This window comes from Jatropha curcas, chromosome 7 (assembly GCF_041381405.1).
Source record: "Jatropha curcas cultivar XTBG-Jc1 chromosome 7, XTBG_Jcur_1.0, whole genome shotgun sequence".
Taxonomy (NCBI): domain Eukaryota; kingdom Viridiplantae; phylum Streptophyta; class Magnoliopsida; order Malpighiales; family Euphorbiaceae; genus Jatropha; species Jatropha curcas.
Genome location: NC_143157.1, coordinates 9,265,637 through 9,289,220, shown reverse-complemented (window position 1 = coordinate 9,289,220; position 23,584 = coordinate 9,265,637). Strand labels below are relative to the sequence as shown.

Genomic DNA, 23,584 nt, shown 5'->3' with positions numbered 1-23,584 from the left:
GTATGGTAAACAGATAGTGGCTACAGAAGCCGAAAGGTGTAAAAAGTTCCAAGAAGGTCTAAATGATGAGATTCAGATGGGAGTGGTAGCTTCCAGATTCAGAGAATTCTCAGCCTTGGTAGAGGCAGCTCAAGAGATAGAGCGAATTCAGGCTAATCAGCGTACTAGACGCCAGCGGTCTCAGCAAAGAAGAGATCAGACTCCGAGTGCACCGAGTACACATCAGCCTGAGAGTAAGAGATTCAGAGGTGCTAGTAGTTCAGCTGGTTCTAGACCTTCCTTTAGCCAAGGCGCAGCTAGGGGTGCTAACATGCCAGCGGTATCAGTTGTGGCTAGTTCCGCCGGTGGTAGTCGAGGTTCAGGCAGAGGAACTGGTAGAGGCACCAGTAGAGGTGCAGAGACGGCCGATTATCCTTTTCCACCTTGTGAGCATTGTGGCAGACGGCATGGTGGAGATTGTTGGTTGGTGACTGGTAAATGTTGGCTATGCGGAGCATCAGACCATCAGAAGAAAGACTGTCCTAAGAGGGCAAGAGTTCCTACACAGTTCATAGCAGGCAGAGGTAGAGGTGAGAGCTCCGAAGGGCAGAGACAACAATCAGAGACTGTGGATAGACCCGATACTAGAGGTCCAGCCAGGGTTCATGCTATGCGAACCAGAGAAGAGGAGGAAGCTCCAGATTTAATAGTTGGTGAGTTTTCTCTAGGTGGTCATACAGTTTATGCTTTAATTGATCCTGGATCATCACATTCATACATTAGTGTACCTAAACCTTGGGTTAAAGGGTTAGAAGTTGCACATGTGAGTCAGGGTATGGTAGTTACTAATCCACTAGGTGATGTAGTAAAAACCCATACAGTGATCGAAGGATGCCCAATTGTTATACATGGAAAAGAGTTTCCAGGAGATCTTATGGAGTTGCCATTTAGAGAATTTGATGTTATTCTGGGTATGGATTGGCTAGCCAGACATCAGGCTATAGTTGATTGTGCAAAGAAAAGGGTGACATTATATACTACAGCAGGGGAAGAGATAATAGTAGTCGGGAAGCGGCGAGATTTTCTGGGTAATGTGATATCAGCCATGACAGCAAAGAGATTAATTCAGAAGGGTTGTGAAGCATACTTGGTATGTGCATTACACGCAGAGCAAGAACAATCAAAAGTGCAAGATATACCAACAGTGTGTGATTATCCAGATGTATTTCCAGAACAGTTACCAGGGTTACCACCAAGGAGGGAAGTGGAGATTATCAGAAAACGGCTGAAAGAAGCAAGTGATCGACAGAAGTCTTATGCTGATTTAAAGAGAAGGGATATTGAGTATTCGGTCGGTGATAAAGTATTTCTGAAAGTTTCACCATGGAAGAAGATCCTAAGGTTTGGACAAAAGGGTAAGCTTAGCCCTAGGTTCATTGGTCCATACGAGATTGTTGAACGTGTCGGACCATTGGCCTATCGCCTAGCATTACCTTCAACCTTAGATCGGATCCATAATGTCTTTCACGTATCAATGTTAAGGAGATACAGATCAGACCCATCACATGTGTTATCAGCAGAAGAGATTGACATTCAGCCGGATCTCACTTATGAAGAAGAACCAGTTCAGATCCTAGCAAGAGAAATGAAAGAACTGCGGAACAAGAAAATAGCATTGGTAAAAGTTCTTTGGAGGAATCATAAGACAGAAGAAGCAACTTGGGAATCTGAAGAAACCATGCGACAACAGTATCCGCAATTGTTCACAACAGGTAAACTTCGAGACGAAGTTTTTATTTAGGAGGGGAGAATTGTGACATCCTACCGAGTTGAGTCTTTGCATTGAGTCGAGTCTTGCATTGAGTTGAGTCGAGTTGAACCAAACCTGGTTGGGGTAGAAAGAGATTAGAAGTGGACTTATTTGCATATAAAGGTTAGGACTTGTTTGCATTAAAATATACAGCTTGTGTATTAAGTTGTAGCCTTTGTACACATGAGGTACCAATTGGGGAGTTTACACAGCCAAGTCATTTCATCTAGAGACTACCCGTTCTTATCAACTCACTTTCCCATTTTCCCGTTTCTCCTTCTCTTCTTACTTGTCCCGCCCATTTTCTTTCAATTGTCAACATAGTTAAGCATTAAGTCAACTTCAAGTAAGTAGAATTCCTTGAAGTGTGATGTTATTTCCTATTTCATTTAGTTCTATTGGAGATGAGTTATGAGAATTCTTGTGTATAGGAGAAGAAAGTTCAAAAGGTGCAGAAAAGAGAAGCTGAAACAGAGGTCAAGCTTTTGACGTCAAGGTTTGATATCTCTTGATTCTTATTATTGTCTTTGCATGAGAATTTGTGTGGTGTGTTGCTATTGAGACAATATATTGTTTCATGTTGGAGAATGGTAGTGGTGAGAAAACAGGGGAGGTATTGAGTTTATGTTGAAAATAGGGGAGGACTTCATCTTGATTTTGACCCCAGTTAATGATGGAATTAGGAAGTGTCATAGAAGAGTTATTTGTTCCTCTATGTGTTAGCTTTGCATGGGTTTTTGAATCACCCAAATTGGATTTGTATATTGAGAGATATGACCAAACGAGTGCAGACTGCGCAGGCTGGAAACGCGTCGCGACCTGGCACTGCGTAGGCTGGAAGCACGTCGCGCGCTCGCGACTTTGCACTGCGCGCGCGCGACTTCCACTTCAAACACACTGACTCTCAGGATGCACAAGTCGCGCTCGCGACTTTCACATACGCGGTCGCGACTTGAGCCAGAAACCCTCTGACTCTCAGTCGCGATTCTCGCGCTCGCGATGTTGCAAGGCGCGCTCGCGACTTATGCTGTGACACTCTTTTGCCTTTCATTTGCTATGTAATTACATTCCTTTGCTCAACATGCATGCATCCAATCATTTTACAACAAAAATACAACATAAGAACATGGATTAAAACAACATACAAGCATTCATATGATGTGAACTCAAATCAATATGATGAACTATGAAGTTGTAAAACCATTTATGTGCTATTGTGTTACATTGTTGATATGCTAATATGAAGCTCCATTGAGGTTGGGTAGAAACCATGTAGATAAGGCTATGTCGCGACATAGAATAGCAGATCTGCGCCTCATACAGTTTGTTACTCCGGCTACAGGCCGTTGAGTGGATATGATTATATGGGCCATAGCAGCCAAGTATACAGTATTCATCCAGTTTATACAGTTTTTCTTATCACCTCGGTTTCGCTATAACCTTATGGAGCCATACAGATATTTTAACTTGCTACTGCATGAATCATACAGTAAAATAAACAGTAAGAAAGATCATTAAGGTAAAATGAAAGCCACATGTTATGTGTGATTATATGCGCTTACATAATGCTTTTTGCTTATATGTGTGCTTATTGTTGTTTTATGTTGAGATATCCACTGAGCTTTATTTGCTCAGCGAGTTACCTGTTTAACTCGCAGGTTTTGAGATTGGTCCGTAGAGGGTCCGTTTACAACTGCTGCTGTTCATCTATAGAAGACTCGGTCTTCAGGGTAGAAACTCATTTTGTTATTCTTTTTATGGCATGTACAGGGCACACAGTTGGGCCCAATCCATTTTGTAACTAGTATCATGTCTTGTAAATATTCAGTACATTATTACTATAAGCAATCTCAGCATGATATTAGATTCATTATACATTATGATTTCAGCATGTCAGTTCATTCAGTCAACCAGGTTGTAGCGTCTCGGCTCGGTTTATTCGGGTTTACGGGTGGACCGAGAAGGGGTGTTACATCGCCATTAGGTGCTTCTATGACGATACCAGCTCCGGCTCCGTTTCTATTGGCTGATCCATCAAAATACAATTTCCAAGCCCCTATTTCAACACACAGCAAATGTTCATCTGGAAACTCCAATTCCCATGATTCGTCAGCAAGAGATTCTGGGTTCGATCCCCAGTGAAGTCGCCAATCTGTTTTTGTCCAAATCCCCCTGGAGGACCCGAAAACATCCTTTTTGTTATTTTGTTGGAAAGGTGATCTTTATTAAGTGGTGACAAAACCTTTTAGGAATGCGATGCCGATAAATCGGTCTTATAAAACATTTGAGTCGCCACCCATTTTTTCGGCAATGGGACCGTTTCCAATTAAAAGTGACTTCAGTTTTTAACCCAATTTTATTTAAGGCCAATTATTTTAAAAAGACTGGTCAGGCGCACCAAGTGCGATTCTGGATAAGGTAATTGGGTACGTCGGCCCATTGGAAGCCGACGCCCGAAAAACCGGCCTCTTTTAACCTACAATTTCTACTTTATTTTAATTTAGAAAAGCTAATTTATTTACATAAACCCAATCCGAATAAATCGAACCGAGTTCCTATGTGGAAAATTATTTAATCGTTCCAAATAAATTCATTCATTGTATTCATAATCATTCAAACCACATCAATCATTCAACCCATAGCAATTAAGTTAAAATAATTAAAAGACCCACTCTTGCCTTATGGTTAAAGGCGGGCCACAAACCGAACCTAAAATACACTCTACCCCATTTAAGTTCAATAAACCCTAACAACGCAAAATCATACATGATAAAATATTAATCTATTTGATTTGATTAAACCATAATCTGCCCATTATTGGTTATTTCTTGAATTATAAAAAGAAATTGAACATTTATTTAATTACACAAAATAAAATAAAAAAAATGAAATTATTCTGGAACCCTAGAACAGTCGCGTCACGAGCTGTTCTATGGAAGAACAGTCGCGTGACGGAACTCATAGCTGCGTGACGAAACTGTTCGTGACTTTGGCAAAACTTTCAGATTCATCAATCATTTATTTAAATCATAATATTAAATAAGGAAATAAAAACAAGATAAAAATTATAAACACGAACAGCTGCGTCACGCAACTAGTCGGGGTAATGTCAACATATTTTGGACATGAACAGTTGTGTCACGCAGCTTGTAGCTACGTGACGCAACTGCTCTGGTCCGTAACTACCTTTCAAACTACCTTTTTTCACATTTTCTTTTTATCAAAACTTGTTTAATATACCTCAAAAATGTCCAATAATAGGCAGAATACTATTTAACCAATATCAAACTACCCAAATATCAACAAAATAGATATAAATAAATTAATAACTAAAAAAAATACCAAGAGAAGTTTAGATGATTACCTAACCCTCAGATTTGAGGATTGCACACGATCAGAATGCCTTAGGAATAATGTTTCAAGATCCCAGAAGTGTTCTTTTTGCCAAGTTTTAATAAAAATCTCTCTTTTTCTTCTTTTCTCTCTTTTCCTCTTTTTATGTGATTTTTTTCTTTTTCAATCGAGTTAATCTCTAAGGCTGATCTTCTTCAAGATAACTCAAAGGAGTTCTTGCAGAAAATCTCGCCGCAGTTCTTTTCTTAACCCTTCAATCTTCTTTCTCCAAAATCTCAAAAAGTCCCTTTTAAAAGATAAAAATGCAGTATTTATATGGGTAGGGCAATAGAACATAGCTGCATCACGCAACTAACAATTGCGTGATGGACCCGAAAGCTGCGTGACGCAGCTCACTTTTTGGACCGTTGCCACGTATCCACACAAAAAGCAAAACCATTATGTGGACTTTTCAAGGTGACGTCATCCTGGTTAGAGTTGCGTGACGCAGCTATAAGTGCTGTCATGCACCTTATAGCTGCGTGACGCAACCCTAGCGCAGATCAAACTTCCTTGAATTGGTTTAAATCGATTCTTGGTTTAAAGACTTCCGGTTGACCCTGATTCCTTATTCCGCGTCCTTATATCCTCATCGGGTTAGGTGGGAGCATAAAAACACGCGTCAACAAAAGTGTGCTCTAAGGAGCTACAAAATGTCATAAAAATGCAATCAAAAATGGAGAGGACCAGCTAACGTCGCCTCCGGCTGGGACCAGTTACCGCGTGCCTGACAGAGGATGGTGGAGGTAGTGGAGCATCGTCAGACGAAGAGCCATCATCATCATCATCATCCTCCTCGGAGAAGTCCAAAGGAATCCCCTCCACCTCCAGTCTAGTCCGGAGCCTGTCAACCTCCATTTGGAGACGAGAAACAGTGGCAACCTGATAGGATTGATGCCTCCACATCCTGTCAATCTCTAACTCCTGAGAAATAAGAAGGGGAAAAGGGTGAGAGAAATATACAAGGAAAAAGGCCAAAAGCAAGAGAATCATACCCTCTCATGGAGCTTCGGATACAAGCTGGCGATGTAGGTCCGAGCGACGCAGAACCTCTGGTATAGCTCCTGATATCTCTGAGCAGGCACCTACAAATGCAGAAAGGCATTCGATAAAGAATCCTCCAGGTAAATATCTCTAACTTAGTAAATTTGTTTTTCTACTTACATGTGTGGCATGCTCAGGATCCAGCTGTAGTTGTGGCAGAGCCTGCCTGAGGTCAGCAGGAATAGCAATGGCCAATCCAAGTCTCAGAGTGGGGTCCAAAGCAACCTCCATGCCTAGAGGGAAGGGGACATCACCCAGCACGACATCCGTAGACCCAGCAGGAACATCAGCCTCTGCCTGCGCCCTATAAAATGCAGGAGTCCGATGCCTCCTCCTATCCTGCAACAGGTCAAAACAAATGTTGGAAAAATCAAGACTGAGGGCAAAAGAGTTACCTGAGAGTACTCTCGAACCTCTGGCAATCTGGCCTGCAGCCGGGTGGTGAGATAAGAGGCATAATCGCCAGGTATCAGATAGTCATCGGCTGGGAAGCCATCATATTCCAGCAACTTGTCCTCCGGAGTCATCCCCTCCAAAATGCACATGTGGCGAGGGGGAGCAATGGGCACTCGCCTCTGGGCCGTGGCAATACGGATCTCGAGGACCCTCTCCCCCAAATAATACTGGTCCACCCAGTAGCCCTGAAGCAAAGACTCTGGACTGGGTAAGGGCCTCTGCTAGGGCACGAAAAGGATAGGCCGCCCAAGCATCTCCCTCCCACAGAGTCAGAAAGAGCTACAAAATAAAAAAGTCAGCAAATAAGCAGTAAATATAAAAGAAGACATGTTACTCAGAAGGTTCCTTGTACTTACATCAGCCAAGGCCCTATCGTTAAGATATCACCTCCAGTAGTGCGGATCCTCGTAACTCGAATAAGTATGATGGTAATGCGCCAAGTATCGAGGGATCCGCCGAGCCTCAGTAGAAGTATCACTCTCCGGACCATCGGGATAGATCCGATACTCATATGCTCATACCTGTAACAAGATTCCAACAGTTAAGTGTAAATTTGAGTGATTGAAAAAATAAAGGAAGAAAAGGCAGAAGGATAAATGTCTTACCTCAAGCGGGCGGAGAAACTGCCAGTTAGACTCACCCCTACCCCTGATCCATACATCCAAACCTTGGTAGAGGTGAGCCAACGCAAGTGAGGCCCAGTCGTAAGTGCTGATAAGGCTCAAATCCCGTAGGCAAGCCAGAACAGCAGGATCTCCCTTATTCTGGGAGGTGCACAGGAGCTGGGAGGAGATAATGTAAAAGATGAAGGACCGCGCTGCCTGGTCCCTCTCCTCTCTAGTATAAGCAGGAGCTGCAGGCCTAGCATCCACCGGTAGCTCTCTCCAAGCTGCTAATCTCGTACGGATCCGCTCAGCCCAAAACTTATAGACGACCTTATACGATACATACCGCTTAGCGGTGTACCTAGTACGAGTGGGAACGCCGAGTAAGGTCCTAACGACTTAAGCCCCCAATGCAGCCGTCTGGTACCGGGAATCGAGAGGCACAGCCTTGCCATTAAAACCAAGCCCAGTGATGGTAGTGAAATCGGCTGGAGTCAGGGTCATCTCTCCAAAGCCGAAGATGAATGAATGTGTGTAATCGTTCCACAGCTCCATCAACGCATAGCGCATGGTGGGTGGAAACCGGGGCTGAGTCCGGCAAAGACCAGCGGCGTAATCGCCGAATCCAGCTGCAACAACTCTAGACCGTATCGGGGGATCCAATAAGTTCCAAAAAGCAGAAGCATCAGTGGAGAACCCGCCAGCACGGGCCTTGCCCAGATTGACCTGTGTAAGAAAATCCATTCAAACAAAGAATTAAGCTAACATTTGTTTATTTTTGTTTTTCATGGCAGGAAAAATAGAGTGTTCAAGGTCCTGGCCAGGCACAGTCGAGTCATGCAACTGAAGCCGCGTCATGCAACTGTAGCTGTGTCACGCAACTGTAGCTGCGCCACGCAGCTTGTCAAGGAACCGCGTCCCTTAACGCACAGTTGCGTCATGGAGCTGTTCCTCCAAAGAACAACTGCATGACACAACTGTCGAAGGTAAGGCAGGAAAACCCTAATGTTCAATCTACCAGTTTCTATGTTTTTCTATGCATTTATAGGGCCTAGACAAGTCCAATTCAACATGGCATCACATGCTAAAACAGCAAATAAGGTATTAAGATGTGCAAAAAGGGCAAACTCAATAGTTCAGAGACAACAGATGTGAGAGGTACAGGGTCACATGGCTTCGAACAGCTGCGTCACGCAACTGTTCAAATAAGAACAGCTGCATCACGCAACTGTTCACAAGAGAACAGCTGCGTTACGCAACTCTCTCCTGCGTGACGCTATTGCCGACGCACAGATAGCATATACATCGCATAAAATCATTCACAAACATCCAGGGCAACATAGAAAGCAAGAAATTCAAGCGTAAGTTACTTACCTCAGATTGGAAACCGCGCATCACGTCGGTATCATGTCGAATCGGGAAATCCGAGCCTAGTAGCGAAAGAAGCTGAAGAGGTCGCGTCCCAAGTGTCAGGGCGTTACGGCTCACAGGAACTCGCTCGCCCTCGAAAACGGGAATGTCCGGGAGCACCCCCAGAATGTCCATCTTGGGTGTGTAAGCGGAAGCAGGGATCTCAGGAAGATGGGCCATATTAGCTAAGGTTCAGAGAGTTTTGGAATGTTTGAAAGTTTAAAAAGTGAAAAATGAAAAGTGAAAAGCTTATTTATAAAGGAAAAGGGAAATGGGCCTAAGCCCACCAAGAACCCAACCAAGCCCAAGCTAGCTTCTTTAAGCAATTTGGAGTCAGTATGCGGCTCGTATATTTCAATAATTCCATCTACTCGCCACACAAGGGGCAAAATCATCAAAGTCACCAAATTACTCTCAGGTAAGTTTTCTTTCAACACCGCATCAGGAAGGGTATACCTAAAAATTTAAGACTAGGGAAATTTTTAACAAAATTTTTGCCTAAATTTTTGCTAAATTTTCAAACAATTTTTGCAATAAAAATAATAAAAAAAATAAAAATTTCAAGGTTTGCTTAGAAGATAATATTTTTGGTCCCGAGTCGGAATTTCGGACTGGGGGCAAAAGTAAAATCTTTTGCCCTGATGCGAAATTTCAAATTTCAAGATTTGTGATTATTAATGCATGGGGGCATGTGATGCCGTAATATTTAACAAAGGCGAGATCTGTTTGTACACAGATGTTGCTCTTTCTTCTTGAAACTTTTCCAGGTCAAACCCTCCAAAGCCGATTACACTGAGCTGAGGAGGTGAACAACGAAGCCAACTACACCGAGCTTTGGACATCTTCAAACCCTCTAAAGCCAACTACACCGAGCAGAGGAGGTGAACAACAAAGCCGATTACACCGAGCTTTGGACATCTTCAAACCCTCTAAAGTCGATTACACCGAGCCAAAGCAGGTGAGCAATAAAGCCGACTACACCGAGCTTTGGACTCTTTTCAAACCCTCTAAAGCTGATTACACTAAGCTAAGGACGTGAACCACAAAGCCGACTACACCGAGGTTTGGACATTTTCAAACCCTTTAAAGCCGATTACACTGAGCTAAGGAGGTGAACCACAAAGCCGACTACACCGAGCTTTGGGCTCTTTTCAAACCCTTTGAAGCCGATTACACTAAGCTCAGGAGGTGAACAACAAAGCTGACTATACCGAGCTTTGGACTCTTTTCAAACCCTTTGAAGCCGATTACACTGAGCTGAGGAGGTGAACAATAAAGCCGACTATACCGAGCTTTGGACTCTTTTCAAACCCTTTGAAGCCGATTACACTGAGCTGAGGAGGTGACTTCAAAGCCGATTACAGCGAGCTTTGGAGTTGCTGGCAAATCCGACTGGAGCCAACAAAGCCGATTACACTGAGCTTTGGATGTGATCAGATTCAACCCAAGATTGAAGGCGCGTCAGTAGGCCACTTTAACATTAATCGTTTACACAATTAATGATAAAGTGGGGGGCCAAACTGTTGACGCGTGTCTTTATGCCCTCACCTAACCTAACGAGGATACGAGGATGCAGAATGAAGGGTTATGGCTATCTAGAAGTCTTTTGATCCAAGGATTTAAATTAAACCAATTTAAAATGTGTCTGGATTGCGTAAGAGTTGCGTCACACAGCTATTAGGTGCGTGACGACACTGTCGGTTGCGTCACGCAACTCCAATCAAGATGACATCACCGTGAATACCGACATAACGGTTTTTCATTCTGTTTGAGTACGTGTCAATGGTCCAGAAAGTGAGCTGCGTGACGCATTCACGCAGCTATCCTCTGTTGCCTTACTTCTATAAATACATTGTTTTTTCTCTTATTCGGGACTGGAATTTTAGGGCGTCAAAAAACACACTTGCGGCTAAGCTTTTCTCTAGAGACTCTTCTGAGTTCCCTTGAAGAAAAACAGCCATTAGACATCAATTAGGTTAAAACGAAAATCATAAAAGAATAAAAAGCAAGAGAGAAAAGGGTGAGCATTTAAATCCTTGTGGACAAAGCTTCTGGAACTATTAATCCTCATTCTTTAAGGCGTTTAAGCTGTTTTCAATCCTCAGTCTGAGGGTTAGGTAACTCTTTTAAACCTCTCTTTGTATTTTTATTTAGTATTGTTTATTTTGTCATCGTTTTAATAGTTTAATCTTAGTTAAACGGTATTCTGTTCACTCTTGGTTGTTTTTAGATTTCATTAAAGCACGTTTAAATGAAAGAATGATGTAAATAAGTTGTTTGAAAAGTAGTTACGGACTAGAGCAGCTGCGACACGCAGCCAGTAGTTCCGTAACGGGCCTAACAGTTGCGTGATGGAGCTGTTTATGTCCAGAATATTGTTTCTTTACCCAGATTAGCTGCGTCACGCAGCTATCAGATCCGTAACGGATCTGGAGGTTGCGTGACGGAACTGTTCATATTCACGATTTCATTTTATTTTTAATATTCTATTTTTAATTGTGGATCTAAAATATATGGTTGAAGGATCTGGAGTTCTAAGAACAGTTAGGTCACGCGACTACTAGATCCGTCACGCAACTGTTCTTCCAAAGAATAGCTGCGTGACGCGACTGTTCTAGGGTTCCAGAAACAATTTTTGTTCTTTCAAAAATTAAAAAATTTTGTACAAAATAAAAATTAATTTTTCTAATAAATCCAAAGACAACTGATTGTGAGCAGATTGCAATTTAATTAAGTTTAAAATATTAAAATGTAATTATGCATGATTTTGGGTTTCTTTTTCGTTTTCGGGTTAAGATTTTTAATCGGGTAGAATGTATTTTTTAGGTCTGGTTTGTGGCCCGCCTTTAACCATAAGGCAAGAGCGGGTCCTTTATTTATTTGATTTAGCTGCTTTAGTGTGAATGATTTGGATGATTATGGATGCGATGATTGAATCTGATTGAATTTGATTAGGACGATTAATTAATTTTCCGCATAAGAACTCGGTTCGATTCATTCAGGTTGGGTTTAAGTAAATTAATAATTTGGCTTTTCTAACTAAAATGAATTAGAAATCATAAGGTTAAAAGAGGCCGGTTTTTCGGGCGTCGGCTTCCAACGGGCCGGCGTACCCAATTCCCTTACCCAAAACCGCATTGGTTCGCTTGACCAGTCTTTTAAATAATTTGGCCTTAAATAGAATTGGGTTTAAAATGGAGTCATTTTTATAAAATAAAATTGGAAACGGTCACATTGCCGAAAAATGGGTGGCGAATCAAAATGTTTTGTAAGATCAATTTATCGGCATCGTAACTAATAACATGTTTTGTCACCACTGTTCATCATAATATCATTTTCCGAAACTAAAAGGAACGTTTTTCGGGTCGCTCGGGGGCAGTACGAAAACAGTCACCCATTTATGACATGAACCAATTTAAACTCAATTTTAATCTGTTTAATTTTCATATTAGGCAAATCGTATTTTTTGTGTCAAGATCCATTTTGACACCCCTAATCAACCGATAAAGTTGTTCATTTATTAACAACTTCAACTTGTTTTTTATCCGGTATTAAAGAATAAGGTCTTTGTTAGTTATATGTCCTATGGTCAATTTGATTGATTATATTTTGGATATAATATTTCATGTAATAAATATTTTGTTATTAATAAAAGGGAATTTATTTATCTTTTATATTCTATTGATTGAATCTTGGTAAAAGATAAAGTCTACGAGACAATAATGCTTTGCAAAGTAAATTATAATATGGTGATAATTATGAGTTTTATTTTGTATTAAAGCAACGTCTCTAAATATTCCTGATTAATGTTTTTCTCATTATTGGAGGATGATTAGAGTTGTTGATACTGATACATGTTGTGTTTTTTCCTTAGGGAAGCAGCTATTCTCATAAGCTGAGATATATGTGATATCTAAAACTAATATATAGTGCTTGTTATTTAAACAAGTCCACTGAATTGACCTGCATGAGAATTCCATATGGAGAGTTATCTGTGTCTATAGAATACTCAACTAATGGTTGCGTAAGTGATCCTTTGACTTGAAATTACTAAGTTATCTTGTATGAGGATGACTATGTTTTGATTCTTCGTTCACATTAATCATTCATGAATAATAAGTAATGATTTATTGGATATAGTAGGAACTATATGGAGCTACATGTGAAATTAAGAGGGAATTCATCACCCTAGGTAAACTAAGAAAAATGTTCTAATTGTTCTCTATTAGTATTGATTAAGAAATCTTTGCGCAAGGTAGAATGAAATTAGCAAATTAGATTTGAAATTTCATTCAACTGATCAATAGCTAAGATTAAGAAAACTAACATGATTAAGTAAAGCAGACGCACTCTATGCCTAATTACTAAATCATAATATTAATGATGAAAGGATATTAATTACATTGATAAATCATGCAATGAAAGGTTAAGTCAAACCACTTTGACTTTCTCAATATTTAAATAGTCATGACATGTTGTTATATAATGTACTTGATCTTCAAATATTAATTAATTAATTTAATTTATATTTGTTGTCAACATATTTGGAATTTAGAAGGTCACACACATAGGAATGGATATGAAAAAGTGAAAATGAGAAATCGAATCTAGTATAACTTGATTACAAATTTTTAAACATTAAGGGCAAAATTATAATTTATATTTAATTACCATTTACCTAAATTATTAAGTATTGACTTAATTGATATATGCCTAAAAAATTTATTAAGATAAATTTTAGATTAAATAAAATTAATATTTTAATTATGATTTAGTTATTTAAATAGTTAAATAAATAAATGCAATTGATAAATGAAAATTCTGTTACTATATGTATTATTATTTATTTATTTAAATTGTTTAAATAAATAAATAGGAATATATATATATATATATATATATATATATATATATATATTAGTTATAATTTATTTATTTAAAAGGTTTAAATAAGTAATTAAAATTAATTTATTTATTACTTAAGGTTTTCGTATATAAAATTTAAGTTATAGTCAAATTTAGCAATTGTTGTGCATAGCCACAAAACTAAACATAGAGCGTGAGATAGCTAATATCATTATACACTCTAATCTCTTAACCCATTAAAATAGTTTTAGAGTTTTTCAATTGTCTATTCGTATGGACATCATTAGAAGTCGGATACTTGGACGGCTTATGGTTTGCGACAGCCTAATTGATATATCAAAGTTTTAAAGAGTCTGTAAAAAAATATTTTTCTAAATAATTTTATTATTTTAATCGTTTAAATGAACCCCTTATTAATATAATTATATTTATTATAATTTTCTCCTTGTATTACTGAAATTGAAAACCAACAATCTTATCATTTCGATTTTCATTTTTGATATAGTTTTTGCTGGTTTAGTTTAATGATAGTTGCAATATTTTTGCATAATGATTACACTTAAAGTTAACCATAAGTGTAACATCAATGACACGTGAAATGAAATAATAAAAATAGAATATTACACCTTTTTTAAAATTCCACGCAACTACACATGCATCCATTTATAACACGGCAAAAAAGCACCAACGGTTCACGAGTGTTTAATATGAGGAATGGCGCATGGACTTCCAAATGTCAATAAAATCGGACATACAAAATTAAAGTTAGGCAAATGGTAGGTTATAGGTACGACCCTTTTAAATAGTATACTTGATGTGTCAAATTTTCAATCATTCACAGCCACTACTTTTTCCTTCGCTGTCATTACCATTTTTTTTCGTGTGTCGAGACGTGGAGATTCTCCTTTTCTTTTTCTCAAATATAAACAAGCAATATTGGATTATACTTACATAAACAAGCAATAGGGTATCATTCGCTCAAACTGTGGATATTCGCATAATTCGGTTCAAACCAAATTATACTTATATAAACTTAGTAAACTGTTCTTTAATATAAAAAATCGAATTGAATTAAATTAAAATTTTAAACTTCGATTTAATTTTTTAATTTTGACTTAATTCTTAAGATTTTTCTGATTTTTTCAATTTAATATTAGATCTAATGACAAAAAAATATGAATTTTGACCTTTTTTTTTTTTTAATTCTAGCCATTTTTTTTAATTTTATCAATCAATACTGTGTATTTAATTTTCTGTATCAATTCTAGCATCTGTTTGTCTTCTGTCAATTTTATGCTAATATGACAATTATCTCTCACAAGTGCGCCTTATAACATTCAATGTCAATACCAAGTCATATATCTACATATACTTAAAAAAAGCCATTTTTATCAAATATGGCAAGTTCTTTTAATTTTATCAAATAATACTGTGTATTAATTAATCACTATCAAATGATTTTGTTATATTTATATTTATTCAATTAAATAGTTTATCAAATAACTATATATATGTATAATGAGATTAATCAATTAGAATTCAAATTAGAATTCAATTTCACTTAAGAGTCTTCTAAAAATATTATTTTTAAATATACTGATAAATATACATGCTCTCTTAACAATGGAAAGTGAAAGGGCAACTTGAAAGATCATATGATCTTGATGGGTATAACCAGTAGATATCTTCTTATTGTGATTTTTTAAAACTTCTTTGATTTTATACTGGAAATGGTAATAATCAATATAGAAAAATAAATTTTGAGAAGTTAAATTCTATATTGATTAGTGTATTTAAAAATAACATTTTTAAAAGACTCTTCAATAAAATTGAATTCTAATTGATTAATTCTATTATACACTTAATATACACAGTTAATTAATAAGCTATTCAATTAAATAAATATTAATAAAATAAAATCATTTGATAGAGATAAATTATTATGCGATATTGATTGAAAAATTAAACGAACTTGTCAAATTTAATAAAAACGTTAAAGTTCAGACTTTTTTTAGTATACGTAGATATATGACTTGACGCGGATATTGGATATTGTAAGGCTTACTTATGAAAGATAACTGACAAATTAACATCAAATTGACGAAAGACAAACGAAGACTAAAATTGATACAGAAAACTAAATACGCGGTATTGATTGATAAAATTAAAAGAATTTGCTAGAATTGATAAAATGGTCAAAGGTCGGCTTTTTTTTTTTTTTTTATTAGGCCTTTATATTATATAATAAAAATCAAATTAAATTTTTAATGAAAAATATCTCAAAACCGAACCAGTCAATTCGGTTCCATTTTCATTTTGACCCGAATTATGTTTACACCTACATATCTCATACATAATAGACACGTTTCAAGTTTCATTTCAACTTGCAAGGCTGGACCACATCACTTCATCGTTGTTCTCATTTTGTTGTTATGGCTGCTTCCACTTGAAAGTGCTTTCAGGTAATATTTGTACTTCATTGTTCTCATTAATGTCATTCTTCTTCTTCCACATACAAGTAACGATTGTTAAACATTCCGTGCCATAGAAGTACCAGTGTAAATGGGCAAAGCTCAGGGCATAGCACTCTACATTACAGTTTGCTGCATTTTATTCATTATATCCAAAACCATTATTTCAGTCCTCCTTTATCAGCGATGGAAAAGAAAACACTTGATATCTGAAGATGGCTTCTCAGGTAATGCTAGTTTTGTTTCTGTTAAATTAAAAAATATATATAAATAATAAAGAATGGTTAACTAGTTTCGGGATATTACAGGAGGGACAATGGTTATGTTTAAGTCTGCATTGGAGTCTCAAACATGTGATGTGTTGTGGAAGAAGACATTAAATCTGAGCAACAACGACATCATTGGCTCTGGAGGCTATGGAACTGTTTATAAAATGAGCATTAATGAATCCATGGCCTTTGCTGTGAAAAGACTAAACAGGGGAAGTGCAGAGAGAGATAAAGGTTTCCAAAGAGAGGTAGAAGCAATGGGTGATATTAAGCATAGGAATATTGTCACTCTCCATGGATATTTGTCTGCTCCTCACTACAATCTACTTATTTATGAGTTTATGCCAAATGGAAGTTTAGATGCAGTTCTACACGGTATGAAATAATGATTTTTCAATTTTTATCAAATTTTTCTAGAAATATGTCGCTATTCCTAATTGTTTGATTTATGCATTTTCTTTTTTTTTTTTTTTAAGAAAAAAGATGTGCCTATTGAGCCCTTTTGTGTTGTGGTTCTTCTCGGGCGTCAAAATTGACAATGACGTAGGAATATGATTCACTTAACACAGAAATCAAACACGGTAGGCTTAAATTTAAATGAATTCATATCATAAGCAGGTGATCCATATATGACCCTATATTAAAAAGATCATGTCACTGATTGACTCATCTATCCTCTTATTTAAAGACAAAAATATAATTTCTCACATAATATATGCATTAAGCTTGTCAATGTGTTGTACAGGTCCTATTTTTAACATGTATATAACCCATTTAATTAAATTTGGTGAAATTTTTTTGACTTATATATGACCCATTTAATCAAACGGATTACATATGTTATGTTCGTGCTCATTTAATTTTCATGTGTGTTCATGTTTAAATATTTAACACAACGTTAACAAACTTGCTATGAATTTATGTTTGCTCGATTGAGAGAAAAAAAAAAAAAAAACTAAATGTTGTTACTCCTTATGACAGGTAGATCAACGAAGAACAAGGGTTTGGATTGGCAAAGCAGATATAGGATAGCATTAGGAGCTGCAAGAGGAATTTCTTATCTGCATCATGATTGCATCCCACATATAATCCACAGAGATATCAAATCCAGTAATATATTGCTAGATCACAATATGGAAGCTCGAGTATCTGATTTCGGTTTAGCAACCTTAATGGAACCTGATAAGACTCATGTTTCAACATTTCCTGCTGGAACTTTCGGATACTTGGCTCCTGGTATCACAATATAAATATATACATATACTCCATTTCTGCTGATTCCTTAACTAATATGCTAAATTATGTTCTCTTTTCTGCAGAGTACTTTGACACTGGGAAGGCGACTGCAAAAGGGGATGTTTACAGCTTTGGAGTTGTTCTGCTAGAGCTTTTGACTGGAAAGAAACCCACAGATGAAGCATTCTTTGAGGAAGGAACCAAGCTTGTGACCTGGGTGAGTAATTCTGAAGCAGGAACTAGTTTGGTATTTGCTATTTCTAATAGCAGATTTTCTCCAGATTTTGGAACAACACGTTGCAAAGATATCAGGCCATTCAGCATTGCTATTACATTACAAGTAGCAAATTTTTTATCAAAACTAATAGTAATTTTCTTGGTCTAATCAATGTTAGCTTCTTCCAATAGAACTCTTCTGAGTGTCCAAATCTGATTTTGGAAAAAAAAAAAAAAAAAAAAAAAAAAAGAAACTCTCACATTTGGAGTTCTCACAAAAATCAGTTTGGGCCTGTAGAAAATTCTATTATAGTAAGTTACATATATTGAGCCAACAAAATTACATTTAATTTTGACTCAAAATTTACTACTTGCAATAGCAATGTCAAACAGACAAATGCGTATTATATTCGTAATATATGATTTTCATAGGCCTATATCAGTTTTACACCCACGTCTATATTCAATTGGCTAATATATTCACTCCAACTTTTGGACCAAAATATACACTTAACAATAACAGTATAAGACATACCTCTAATGTTAAGTCAAAGTCTTGAATAATGGATATTTCACAAACAGTTGTGCTAAAGTTGAAGCCTGGAACAGGTAAAGGAAGTTGTTGAAGATAATAGAGAAGAGTATGTACTTGACAGTAGCCTAAAGTGCTGCCCAAGCGATGAGATTAACAATGCCTTCAGAATTGCATACTTGTGCCTTGAACCAGAGCCCTCTGTAAGACCTACTATGGCTGAGATTGTCAAGATGCTTGAGCGAGTTAAATCAGAGAACACTGTAAATGATTCTTAATATTTGTAATTATCAGTAAAATCAGTTAATACATATTCATGAACAAACATTTTCTTTCCAGCGAATTACGGTTAATATTCTTTTTGTTACATCAAACATGTTTTAAAAGATATATTCAGGTTTGAAACCTAACCTCCTATATTGCAACACAGATACTTGAGCACTAGCTCTCAGCTTAATGAATTAAAAAGTGAGTGAAGAATTTCACTGAATGAGAGCTATCACTATCTTTCATATCGTAAAAATATATACTACAGGTAAAATCAATTAGATAAAGACACTTGTTTCCATTTGACAGCAAAGCTACAAATAAGATAACTAGATTTATACTAAAAGTCAAGTAATCAATAAAATAAATACGAAACGAAGTAACATAAGCTTTGACAAACTAAATACCACAAGGGTATAATATAAAACTTAAGCAAACCATGTCATGGTGTTCACTTGAGAATTGTTGCCAGCCCGGTGGTCACTGAAGCTTTCAATGAAGGAGAAACTGAAGCATCTCCGAAAAATACATCAAAAAGTGCAGAAGCAACATTTGCGGACTCTATTGTAGCATCCACACTAGATGGTATCCCATCTGAAGAGACACAGATCTGAAAAAACACAAATTGAAAGAGCAGCCTGAATTAATATGCAGAAGGGGAAGTGGCAAAAGATAACAGAACTAAAACAAATACGTTTGTTTTGCAATGGCTACCGAATTCAGACTTACAAGCAATTTTGAGGGATCCAACCATGTTAAAAATATGAATGTTCCTTTCTTAAGAGCCCGATCTTGAAAAACACTACGAAATGCGGACAAAGCAGATTCATCAACTAGAGTGGGTGCTTTGATTCTTGGGGAGATGGCATCATCCAAGGCATCCCAAAAAGTTTTACCATCAACATCTCTCACCAGTACAATCTGTAGTGATTTTTCTAAAGCAGCTATATTCATGCAAAATTGCATTAGCAAAATCATCCACTCTTGCCCTTCCAAACCAGTAAACACAGGGAAGACATTTTATACCTTGAAAAATTGAGCTGAAAAATGCTGCATTCCCATGGATCTCAGCAGTTGATTGCCCTTTCCAAGTATCCAATGCACTTAAGATGGACGGATTAACATATAGTCCAGCAGCATACACCTTCACACCAATGATAGCAAAAACCTTCTCTCTATACCCTGAAATTTTTCGCAGATAACTAAAGTTATTAATTCAAACAACACATGATTCTACTACTCACGACATAGAATTAACACCCAAAACTACAAAAACTGTCTTCCTATATCCTAAGATTTATTGCAGGCAATTAAAGTAATCAATTCGTGTGAGAAAAACTTTCAAGCAACTCGCCAAGTACGTCCAATTACGGAAGTACTTATATGTTAAATTAGATACCAATTTGCATAATCATTGATAGAAAAATCCAGTCAGAAGTCTGCTTGCTGAAAACTGTAGAAACAATCAAATGTTAAGATTTGAATCATGTTTCCTTTTATTAGCAAGGAAAACAATTTCCTTCATATTAAATCCCAAAAGATTAGTTTCCTGTAATGTTAAATACATCATACATTAGCAATAATAACACAGTAATAGATACATAGCTGGTATCTTGCACCATATGGATGCTTTATATGGTAAACCCATAGATACTTCCTTTCTGGTACCAAAGTTCTATAGAAAAGAACAAAAAAAAAAAAAAAAAAACTGACCAGTTCCAAGTAATGATAATGAACTTGAGCATCCTGGCAAACTTAAAGATGTCTGAAATCTCACATTGGTAGCAGGTTCCTCTGTATACCCTGAACTTCCAACTGCAGCCGTTACAAAAGGTTGGCAAATAAATATCAGATTTGTTTTTTATTAAAATATAAGTAAGAATAAAAGAACTGTGTTCGCGTAGACCTTTTCCTTTCATATACTTCCCAATCTTCTATATTAAAATCTATAGTTAAGACTTAGAACTAGCAAGATTTTAAGCAAGCTTAAAGCTGATAACAATCTAAGCATTTCGCTCACTGTTCAGGTTCTTTGCCAATTTTTCTTTCATTCGGTGATGGGAAAAAAAACAAAAAGGAAGTAGCTTCCAACAACTAGAAAATAAGACATGGAAACTATTATCCTTTTTCATGTTCCAACTCAACAACTGTTTCAATTAGAGTACAAAATTAGATATTTTATCATCAAAACATCAGCATGAATATAAAAGCTAAATTCCAATGTTGAAGTTAAAGAAAGCAAGGTAATGTGATTGCCAAAGCAGCTCACCTAGCCTTAAACAAATATAGACCAAATGGTTTAATGCTTATTTTCTATGCGTTGAAAATACATGCTTAACATGTATTAACTGACAATTAGGTTATTCATTGACAGCGTAATTTAAATTAACTAAAAAGCAACTTCCAGAATAACTTCAATAACAAAAAATATATATCTCTGTGCTCATTTGCTAGGTAGGTCAACTAAATAAATATTGAAGACTAGACAGGAGCTGCACTACAAGACACGCATACCACCCAAATAACTGGAAGAATTAATGCAGTAAACTTAGTGACAAGGACACAGATACTTGTGTGGTCAGCAGGGTCTTCCACATCCCAATAGCGAACAATGAGGGAAAGGAAAAGGTTGTAACTAACGCTATCACAATAAAACCCAAGTTCTGACTTTGTTTTCACACACCTCGGTGCTCCTCTTCTTGGAATTCTTCAACTCCCCCAACCGTAATGGCATCCAATTTGGAAGGAAGACAACATTTTTCTTGGAGCCAAGCATTGTAGTTTCAACAATGAGATAAATATCCGAGAATTGCCTAGATGCAATAGTTAAGTCTTCCCTTCAGTACTCTCACGTTTTGAAACCTTACTCTACAGAGGTGCTTTGCAGGAGAAAATAGCTAGTTCTCATGGCCAATAAAAGATGAATACTTAAAAACAACCAAACAAGTTTAAAGATATTTAAAAATTGGTGCAAGATCAAGTCGCATAATATTTGATGAAGGAAAGTCTACTCAAGCTTCTTCATTTTGGAATATGCACCATTCTGTTGCCTTGTCATAACAAGAGAACTTCTTGAATCCCTGACCTTGAACCTTCATTCTACCATCAATCTAATGTTTGGCTTTCTTGAAAATAAATTTTCATTGTTATAAGTCAATGTCATTTGATTGATTTTATCGACATCAAGCCAACCATTGTCATTTCCTACATTAAAATTTATGTTACACGGTTTATACAGATTACAAAGTTGCAGTAAGAAGGCTATGGAAACTTCTCTTCAAATTTTTGTCATCAGGAGGAACACCTACAGTTTTCCCAACTTATCAAGGATTTGTTAAGTTGATTTTCAAGTGAGAGTCATATTGTGGAGTACGTAAACTGAGCAGGTATAATTCATAGTTTCTCAGTTCATTATCTCCACCAAAACTAACATTCTTTCAGCCTCTAACTCTAAGCACACATGGGTTCCTAAAGGTAGGCCTATCAATGTATAGCACAGAACTTCAACTTTGAGCTGATGTTAATTCACCACAGAAAACAAAATAACTAAAAGATTCCAATACTTATCAAAGCCAATCAAAACTGATGGATAAAGTAAACCAAGACTGAATGGACATAATGCTTCGAATTTTGTTTTCGCCTTTCAGAATTCAAACTTGATTAAGTGCCAAAATTATCACCAAATTTCTAAAGAAGGCATATTATTCAAAAGAGAGCCACATTTCTTCATTTTTGCATAACATTTTTTGCCAAGATTAACAAAACCCTTATTCTTCCAACAATACTTCCATGCAGGGGTACAAAACATGAAAATAAGTAATCATGGAGCGAGTTTTGAGAAATTTACCTGAAGAAGATGAAGAAACTTTCAAATAGAAATGGGTATGATTTAAATTGTTCTTGTGAAGGGGTAATAAAGATAAGGTTGAGAAAGAGTGAATTTTGCCAAATGGTGAAAATGGGTTTGGAGGCTTTCTCTGAAAACTAATTCCGGGATTCGAATTCAAGGTGGCAGGCCACATTGATGTACAAATTTTCCCAAGCATGCTTTAGTTCAACTGCTCAGTGAAAGAATGAAATGGGAATCGGTTGAGCAAATTAATTAGTTTCAAGTTTTTGTCTAACAGTAACCGTTCAAGGAGCGACTATTTGGTCGGTTGGGCCCCTTTTAGTGAAATTTGTATGGAAAATTATTTCTAAGTCCCTGAATTTTTATAAAATTTATTAATTTATCCCTACTGTTCATATAAATTTCTTAATCCCTCACATATTCATCTGTCTCCGTCTTTAGTACTTCCGTCGAAAAAGTGATATTTTTTCAGTTAATTTTACATAAAAGACCCAAATATCTTGTTAAAATATTATTAGCATTTTTAATTAACTATCTCTGTCTCATTCCCCGACGTAGCACTATCTCTCTCGCCGAACTCACCCCTCTCGTTGCCGTACAAAAAGCCATATTCCAAGCTAATTTCATTTGGGCTTTGTTGATGAATTTTGCCTCTTATGTAAAAGCTAGATCGGAAAGATGTATAAAAAGTTGGATTGTTGTGATCCAAACTCAATGGTAGAAGCACTTTATCACCTTATTACCATGAATAATCTACATCTCGAAGAGGAGGCTTTTGTTGTTACTGCTGCAAATCCGACTTCTAAAGCAACAAATGGGTTTGAATACCCATTTGTTTCATGCATCAAATTATTTTGGCTTTTACATCATCATCTTCTTTAACAGATTCATCATATAAACTAACACTAGATGTGCTTAACCTTTTTCACTTAGCTAGATTTTCATTACTTTCAAATCTTCAATTTCTTTCACAAACCCTAACCATACAATTCTATTAATTCTCAAACTACATAAACAATAGTGCCAGAGTTGGTGGCTGCATCAAGACACGTTTGTCAATACCTCCAAGCTTATAGATGAGATGTCGATAGCAGTGGATTTGCCAGAGTCAACCAGGCGATGTTGATGCAAACCTTCTTCTTACCTATTATAAATTTCTAAGATTGATCTTACAAAAATA

General features: G+C 36.7%; 2 protein-coding genes across 3 annotated transcripts; one reads left to right on the top strand and one right to left on the bottom strand.

Moving 5' to 3' along the window:
- Window positions 1-15,878: 15,878 nt before the first annotated feature.
- Window positions 15,879-18,625, top strand: LOC105632440 (Protein kinase superfamily protein). Of its 2 annotated transcripts, none has more exons than XM_012214822.4 (6): window positions 15,879-16,025; window positions 16,112-16,261; window positions 16,343-16,678; window positions 17,285-17,539; window positions 17,623-17,756; window positions 18,365-18,625. In XM_012214822.4, the coding sequence occupies exons 2-6, from the start codon at window positions 16,126-16,128 to the stop codon at window positions 18,563-18,565; spliced, it is 1,062 nt and encodes a 353-aa protein (XP_012070212.1). In that variant the 5' UTR covers window positions 15,879-16,025; window positions 16,112-16,125; the 3' UTR covers window positions 18,566-18,625. The 2 variants fall into 2 exon arrangements, with proteins under 2 accessions (XP_012070212.1, XP_020534321.1); XM_020678662.3 differs by having other exon boundaries at window positions 18,338-18,468.
- A 142-nt stretch (window positions 18,626-18,767) lies between these two features.
- Window positions 18,768-22,695, bottom strand: FAP3 (Chalcone-flavanone isomerase family protein). The gene is made up of 5 exons (XM_012214819.4): window positions 22,402-22,695; window positions 20,268-20,369; window positions 19,581-19,736; window positions 19,284-19,498; window positions 18,768-19,164 (listed from the first exon to the last, which is right to left on the bottom strand). The coding sequence occupies exons 1-5, from the start codon at window positions 22,598-22,600 to the stop codon at window positions 19,006-19,008; spliced, it is 831 nt and encodes a 276-aa protein (XP_012070209.1). The 5' UTR covers window positions 22,601-22,695; the 3' UTR covers window positions 18,768-19,005.
- Window positions 22,696-23,584: the final 889 nt, after the last annotated feature.